General features: G+C 52.0%; 1 protein-coding gene across 12 annotated transcripts in view; it reads left to right on the top strand.

The window, feature by feature from the left end:
- The first annotated feature begins 6,500 nt into the window (after positions 1-6,500).
- QKI (QKI, KH domain containing RNA binding) overlaps positions 6,501-7,980 on the top strand; it is a 302,149-nt gene continuing 300,669 nt past the window's right edge. For 3 of the 12 annotated variants that reach the window (XR_004645073.1, XM_034765256.1, XM_034765261.1), the window contains exon 1: positions 6,507-7,470. Coding sequence is in view for 10 of the 12 variants with exons in the window: in XM_034765256.1 (XP_034621147.1) it covers positions 7,329-7,470 (142 nt within the window). In the remaining 2 variants the exon portion in view is untranslated. Of the gene's footprint in view, positions 7,471-7,980 lie in introns of all 12 variants that reach the window. The other 9 variants (XM_034765255.1, XM_034765253.1, XM_034765258.1 and 6 more) reach the window with 7 other exon arrangements.

The following is a 7,980-nucleotide window of genomic DNA, read 5'->3' as shown; positions in this document are numbered from 1 at the left end:
GCAGGACACTAGGCCTCTGAACACATTAGAACATGAAGGTCTGTGGGCAAACTCCAAGCATAAGAACCTCTGTGTGGGGAACCAAAGACCACAGTGGTGCCTGGCTTCCCCTTAGCTTTGGCAAAATGCTGTTGAGTGTGTGTTCTGCCTTCCACAATTTTTGAGACTCTTCTGACCTATATTGTTTCTGCCTTTCCTTGCCTCCTATGGCAGAGGGGACATCTGGGGTTATGAGGGGTAAGGGATGCCAAGCAAGTGAGTGAACAGTTACTCTTTCCTCCTCAATCTTTTGTAAAGTATTCAGTAAAACATTCTGTATTTACCGAACTTGGGAATTTATAGAGAACTATTCTTTGAAAAGGAACAAGACCTTTAGATGGCTGAAAAACTTAACCATATTCTGTCACTTTTTCAGACTGACAGGCAACAGTTTATTACCAAACCACATAATCAAAAATGATACCAGTTCATTACCAAAAAGCTTTAAAAAATGCAGAACCTTACTGTTGGTCTCCCTATGTGGCATTATTTGTCTTTTTAGAATACAAACTTTTTGGAGTCAAGAACTGCCGTGTATTATACAGCATGAAGCACAGACAGCACTTCACAGTCTCTCAGTGCAAGTCAACATATATACATATCTATATATTTCAGATCTTCTAATCAAAGAGAAATTTTAAAATATTGTACCAAAGTTAATATTTACACTTGAAATTCTGCTGTCAGTAGAATGTGAGTCAAGCAGCATATGAATATGTTTAATCAGGCTGGGTAATCTCAATCTATTCTTAAACAGAAAAAGTTAAGGTTGAAAGATGCAGTGTTTAGTATCTTTGTTTATGCCACCCAGTTAGATGTCTCTCATCCAACTCTGACAGCGATGTAGCTCAGTACCTCAGCCACATGTCTAGCTGACACTGGAACATGAATGAGAGAGAGCTGGCTGAAGCAGAACTCCGACAACAGAAGGGTGGTGATGACAGGCTCTCGGAAGCAGCTGGAAAAGACAGTGGAGGTAATATCAACCCCTCTGACTGAAAGAGTGATCTAGCATTGGTTATCAGAGTTTGCAGCTTGGGAGTGGTATTAAACACCACCCCTCGCAGCTGCTGTCAATGATCCCATTACAGCAGTAACCAAGTTGGGTTTTTATGATCTGTGCCAAGCCTTTTCTTTCAGATATAGATATTGCCAGTGTTATTTATGTCTGTTACCTCAAAATTAGACTATTGCAATATGCTCTATGGGGGCTATACTTTTAAAACCATTTGTAGACAAGCTTATGCAAAATGTGGCAGCTTGCTTGCTGAGCGCACAAGACATCAATGCTTCAGGATGGGGCCTGGATGCCTACTGATGTCCATGTAGTGGTTAAGGTGCTGGTTATGGCCTACAAAGCCCTAAATGGCCTGAGACCTACCTAAGAGATTATCCCTGTGACAGACTGCCACAGATGTAGTCAGAGACACTCAAGTCAGATATGGGGTTCTCAATCTTTTTCTTTTTGAGGCCCCCCCCGCCCCCCCTTCCCCCAACATGTTATAAAAACTCCTCAGCCCACCTTTGCCACAACTGTTTTTCTGCATATCCAGTAGATTAAAAGCCAGTGGCAGCATTAGAGGGTAGCAAACAGGGCAATGGTCCAGGGTCCGAAACCACAAGCAGCTCCGCAAAGCTAAGTTGCTCAGGCTTGGACTTCAACCCTGGGCAGGGGCTTCAGATTTCTGCCCTGGGGCCAGTGAGTTGAACGCCGGCCCTGCTCTCTGGTTTATTTTGGCAGACCCCCTGAAACCTGCTCAGGGCCCCCCAGGGGGCCCTGGACCCCTGGCTGAGAACCACTGAGTTAGATCGGGGTCGGCAACCTTTCAGAAGTGGTGTGGCAAGTCTTCATTTATTCACTTTAATTTAAGGTTTTGCATGCCGGTAATACATTTTAATGTTTTTTAGAAGGTCTCTCTCTATAAGTCTATATATAACTAAACTACTGTTATATGTAAAGTAAACAAGGTTTTCAAAATGTTTAAGAAGCTTCATTTAAAATTAAATTAAAATGCTGATCTTACGCTGCCGGCCTGCTCAGCCCGCTGCCAGCCTGGGGTTCCGTTCACCTAGGCCAGCAGCGGGCTGAGCGGGGCCTGCGGCCGGAACCCTGGCTGGCAAGGGGCTGAGCAGGGCCAGCACCCTAGAGCGGCGGCAGGCTGAGCGGCTCAGCCCGCTGCTGGTCTGGGGTTCCGTCCGCTGGCTCCTGCCAGCCAGGGTCCCAACTGCCGCCCCGCTCAGCCCGCTGCCAACCTGGTGCTCAGGATGGGGGGGGGTGGAAGAGTCAGGGCATGGGGTGGGGGGGCGGCTGGGTATGTGCGGGGAGTGCAGGAATCAGGGCAGGGGGTGGGGGGAGTGCAGGAGTCAGGGCAGGGGTGTGGGGGGGGCTGGGTATGTGTGGAGGGTGCAGGAGTCAGGGATGGGGTGGTGGGGGGGATGCAGCGGGGGATGCAGGGGTCAGGGCAAAGGGCTGGGGTGGGTGGGCTGGGATCAGGGGGGTGCTCTCTGCCCTGAGTGGCTCACGGCAGGGGGCTGGAGGGATACGCCTTGCTCCTACCCCCCCTTCTCTAAGGCCCCGCTCCTGCCTCCCTTCCCCGCCTCCTTACCGGTCTGAGCAGCGAGGGCGCTGGGGCTGCTCTTCTCCCCTCCCTTGCAAGGGCCATCAGTGGCAGGGAGGGAGAGGAGGCGGGGCTCCATGCAGCACGCTGGGGGAAGAGGCGGGGGAGGGCGAAACTTGGCTGCCGGCGGAGCCTGCTGTACAGCAGCAGCTGGCAGGAGCAAGCTTGCTTCTGCTCCCTGCCCCCGCCAGAGAGAGTGGTAGGTGTGGGGCAGAGAAGAGCGGGCTGGGTCAGGCAGGATTTTTAATGGCACACTGCTGCCTGCCGGGGTCTGGCTCAGCCTGCTGTTGGGGTTCAGCAGCGGGCTGAGCGGGACCCTGGCAGGCAGCAGCGTGCCATTAAAAATCATCTTGCATGCCATCTTTGGCACGTGTGCCATAGGTTGCTGACCCCTAAGTTAGATCATATCCCTTGCCACAATCAAGATGACTGTTTTGGCAGGCTGTTCTGGATGAGGTCCTAGGACTCTGAAACCTACTCTCATCCACTCTCCCAATCTGAAACTGCCCAAATTTGATGACCATTCAGGCATGTTGCAAAACCCATATATCTGATAAGGTTTTTGGGGAAGGATGAGGGTATGCTCCTGAGTATGATTCTGAGATAGAACGGTTATCTTCATTTGATTATTTAAGGTTGCTGACTGACAGTTATCTTCTATTAATGTTCCTAGGAAGTTGTTATGAGTTATTGTCACAACACAGCTTTTGTACAGATATGCTCTGTGTAACAGACATTAAAAATAAAGGGCATCTTTGGAGTAATTTGTGCCTAGCTACCTTGGTGGTCACAGTAGAAATGCCAACAACTGGCTCATGGAGACTGATCTACCATCTCACACTGGAAATAGTTCCTTCAGATCATAGTTAAAACACAGAGGCAGTATGGAGTTGCTCGCATTACTTCTTCCATGCTTCCCCTATTAGCTCTCCAGAATTGTAAATTTGATACAAGCTTTAAATTCACTAAATTATTAAAGTAAAAAAAGAGGGCTGTCTATTTGCTCACTGATGTCCTTAATAATTGCATTTTTTTTTCAATTTGAGAACATACCCCTAAGAATGACTTAAATATAGGAACACAATGTACACACACCAGATTAAAAAATTAAACCATGGCACCTAAAAGGGACACAAATGTAGCCTTAAGATTCACTTGTCTGTATGTGACAAACCCTGTTCTGTTACAAATCCCTAAAACGTACTTGGTCAAGATGTGAACTACTCACGTACATTTGAGAAACGGCCAAAAAATTCAAGATCCAGAAGGAAAAAATTAAGCCTGTAACCTTGCTGTTCAACTGGGGTAGTGTTTTTACAGCTTCAACAGCTGTGCTTTAAATGTTGCTGCAAAGGTATTGGAAGAGTAAGAATCTAATTTAAGAAACTAGTTCATAATACTGCTACTCCCTCTTTGGGAACAAAACTAATATTGTATGTGTTTATTATTTTCCAAATATAGAGAAACTAAAAAGCCACTAATTTGAGTTACCTGATCTTAACTTTGCTCAAAATATTGGTATTCAAACCAAACCCTCACACAGAAATGAGATGAGGTATTCTCTAACTCCAAGATACGTATTTACAATAGGAAGATATAGAAAACACTTAAAAATACAGTCATTTTATTTAGTTTTGCTAAACTGACAACTCCGCTTTTCCCTAAACATTCTGTCAATACTAAACAATAACCAATAGTAATCAAGCACTAGTTAGCCCAGGAAGACTGACTCAAAATGTGGTTTTGCTTAGTTTAGTTTTGGTTGCATTTTATTTAGCATAACAAATTTAAAATGGTTTATTTTCAAAAGAGCACTGATTTGTGTATATACAGAATTTGAACTACTATCAGACTTGAAAAAACAACAATACCTAGATCCTTGAATGTTTTTCAGTTATAGATATCAAAACACTTTACAACACAGGTGAGGCATGTAGCTGAAGATCAACTGACTTCAATCACATGAACTATAACATCACTTCTAAATTCCTTTACTTGGTTCATTTTATTAAAAAAAAGCACCAGGCAGACTATTAACTGTACTAAATATGTTAAAATTTCATTAAAAGTTTGATGACTAACAAAATCAAAGCAGAACCAGGAGAGTGAGGTGGGGCAGTTTTGGGTGTGTGATACCATTGTTCATAGAGTAACAGGGGCAGCACCCACAAATAATGCTCACCTACTTATCTGAAAACATATACAATGTTTTAATTTACTGTGCCAGGGAAAAAATTACTCTTGACACCTGATTCCAATTAGTTATTTTCAACCATTTTTTTTTATGAGGCCTGGTCTACAGCTTCCCTTGACCTAATTATGTCAGTGTACACACTACAGCCTTATGCCTGCTGATGTACATTGACATAATAACTCCACCTCCATGAGAGGGCACAGGGCTTACATCAGTGTAGTTTGGGTGACAGTGTGAGGGTAGAGACTCTGGGTTATGTACATTGGCTGTTGACTGTCATGCTTGTCAATTTCACAGCTCCATGCTGTGAGCCATGAAACTGACAAGAAAGCCACCCAGCTTGGGCTGTCACCCCGGGGGGCTGGGTGGGGGTTCTACCTAAAGCTTGGCTGCCCCGGCTCCCAGGCAGATTGCTGCCGACCTACCTGCACTGAGGCTCTCCATTCCCCACAGGGAGCCAAACAGCTGCCCAGGTGTTAGCCACAGAGCTCCCCACTGGGCGGGCACCCAGAGTGATGGGGGCAGCCAAGTTCCTGGTAGGAACCTGCACGGAGATGAGAGAGCCTGGACTCTCAGCCCCCACACTGGTCCTCTTACTCCAGTGGAAGTGCTCCTGGTGAGGATGCGCACCACTGACAAAAGTTGAGCAGTTGGATATCTACTGCAGTAATTACTGCAGTAGCTGTAAGTCAGCCTAATATGGGGCTATTTAAGTTTGTAGTGCAGACACGCCTAAGTCATTTTACTCCTGTTGAGCAAGTCACAAATGATGCCCTTTGTTTATTGATGATGTTCTTATCACTTAATATTACCATCCTCAAACGAAATGCTCAGGGCGCTCAGTGCTTTGGCGTTCGAGACGCTTCGGCCCTCCAGGGCTGGGCATTGCTTTATAGCTGCCCCCTCCCGCCCCGCTGTCCCTCGCGATTCACGGCTGCCTCTTCAATGAGAAACGCCTCGGCCGGGGCCTTTGGTGCGGCGGGCAGCACACGGCCATGCACCCAGCAGCATCGCGGGGCTGCGCGGCCCAGACATCGCCAGGACTGATACGCCTAAAGAGCCGTGCGGGCTGCGCCGCTCCAGGCCGCGAGGCGGTAAACTACCCCCGCCTGTCACTCCCCTAAGCCGCTGGCACCCAGCGCCCGTCACGCTGCTGAGCGCAGGCTACACAAGCCCGCCGGCTCCGCGCCCCTGGACGACTGGGCGCCGCGGTGTGTGAGTGCAGGGGGGCGGGGTCGCCTGAAGGCCGCTACCACGAGGCGTTTCCCTTTTCCCGTCCGTGGCTATCGGAGGCGGCGGAGCCTCCCATCCACCCCGCACCGCCTCCGGCGGCGGCGTTTCCGTCTCCCTCATCGCTGCCGCTGCAAACGTTGGCCGTTACTCCTCGCGCACCGCGTATCCTCCCCCCCACCCCATGACGCGCCCGGCGTCCCCTCCCCATTCCTCCACAGGAGGCGGCGCCAAGGCGACGACACCCTCGAAACGGAGTGTGAGGATCACGGTCGCGCATGCGCAGCGTCGGGGCTTTCCCCCGCAGCACGTGACTCAGCCCCGCCCCCTCGCGGAATGAAGTAACAGGAGTTTGTTGTTTTGAAGAGTTTTTCATGCGTGCCTTTAAGAGGCCGCGCGCAGGGGGAATAGCGCGAGCCTCTCCGCGTGCGCCGCACGTAGCTCTTCACGTGTGTGTGGAGAGGGGAAGAGAGGCGCGGAGCGGCCTCCTGGCTCCGCCTCTCCTTATTCCCGTCAGCGCTTCCCTGGGGAGCTGCGCCCCCCGCCCCACTAAGTCCCGAGAGTGCGAGTGAGGCGCGGGTTGGCTCCGCCAAGTGGCGCCGCCGCTGTTCCCTGACTAACGGCCGCCCCGCCCCTGCTCCCTCCCCCCGGCGTGTCCCTTCCCCTCCCCCCGCGTGTCCTGCCCCCTCCCCTGCCGCCGCCGCCGCTGCTACCAGCGCAGCCTGGACTAAGGCGAACTCCGGAGCGAACTGAGGAGAAGTGAGGAGGCGGCGGCGGGGCTGAGACTCACCAGCCACAGGCAGCGGGAGGGAGGTGGTGAGGACACCGGGCGCAGCGAGGCGGCAGAGACACCAGCAGCGGCCGGGAGAAAACAACCGGCGGCGGCGGCAGCTCCTCGGGAAGCAACAGCAGCAGCAGCAGCGGCTGCCCGGCCCCCTCCCCCGCCGCGGAGAGCAGGCAGGGGCAGTGCCGCGGAGAGGCGCCGGGCTTAGCGTGTGCGCGCGGGAGGAGGGGGGACCTGGAGGACTGCGCCGGCCGGCCGGGGGCGCAGGGAGCCGGGGAACGGGGGGAGACCGAGTTTCCTCTTTTCTGCACCCGGGACCCGGCGGTGGCGGGTTGGTTTGTTGCTGATTGAATCTTCTTCCTCCTCGGGGAGCCCCCCCCCCTCCCCGCCCGGATCCGGCCGGGCGCCCCGTGCCGTGGTTGAGCTGCGCGGCGGGCGCTCGCGGGCTCTGCGCGATTGGAATATGGTTGGGGAAATGGAAACCAAGGAGAAGCCGAAGCCGAGCCCCGATTACCTGATGCAGCTGATGAACGACAAGAAGCTGATGAGCAGCCTCCCCAACTTCTGCGGGATCTTCAACCACCTCGAGAGGTTGCTGGACGAAGGTAAAACACTCCCCCCTCCCCGGGCCTCCGCGCTGCTCCCTGGATCCTTCTCCGTCCTCCATTCCTGCCCCGAGAGCCGCGGGTGGGCTCTTCCCTGGCTCCTTCTCCTCACGGGTGTCTCTAGACTCGGTCTCAGCCTCCCATGTCAATCCACGAAACAAAGGGCTCCCCCAGTTTCTGCCTGTAACAGCAGAGATTGGGGGGGGTCTCGCCTTGTGTGGTTCTCCCCTCCCCCGGTTCTCTGCCCATCGTCTGTTAAACGGGGGGAAGGGGAACCACCACCTTATGGAGGAGAGGGAGCGAACAGGAAGGGGAAAGGCGCTGAGGAATGTGGTTTGGGGGGAAGTGGGGGGACGGGAGGGTCGGTTGCAAGCTGGGTGGCTACTGGATCACGCTGGAAAGTATTGGAAGGAGAGAAGGGTCTTGTGTGGCGTGTTTTATGGGAGAGTTAATAGACTCATTTTGTGGGCCTGGAGCAAGGGAAGGGTGTTTGGGGTCGGGATTTGGCTG

Source organism: Trachemys scripta, chromosome 3 (assembly GCF_013100865.1).
Source record: "Trachemys scripta elegans isolate TJP31775 chromosome 3, CAS_Tse_1.0, whole genome shotgun sequence".
In the NCBI taxonomy this organism is placed as follows: Eukaryota; Metazoa; Chordata; order Testudines; family Emydidae; genus Trachemys; species Trachemys scripta.
This window is presented reverse-complemented; position numbering and strand designations above follow the sequence as displayed.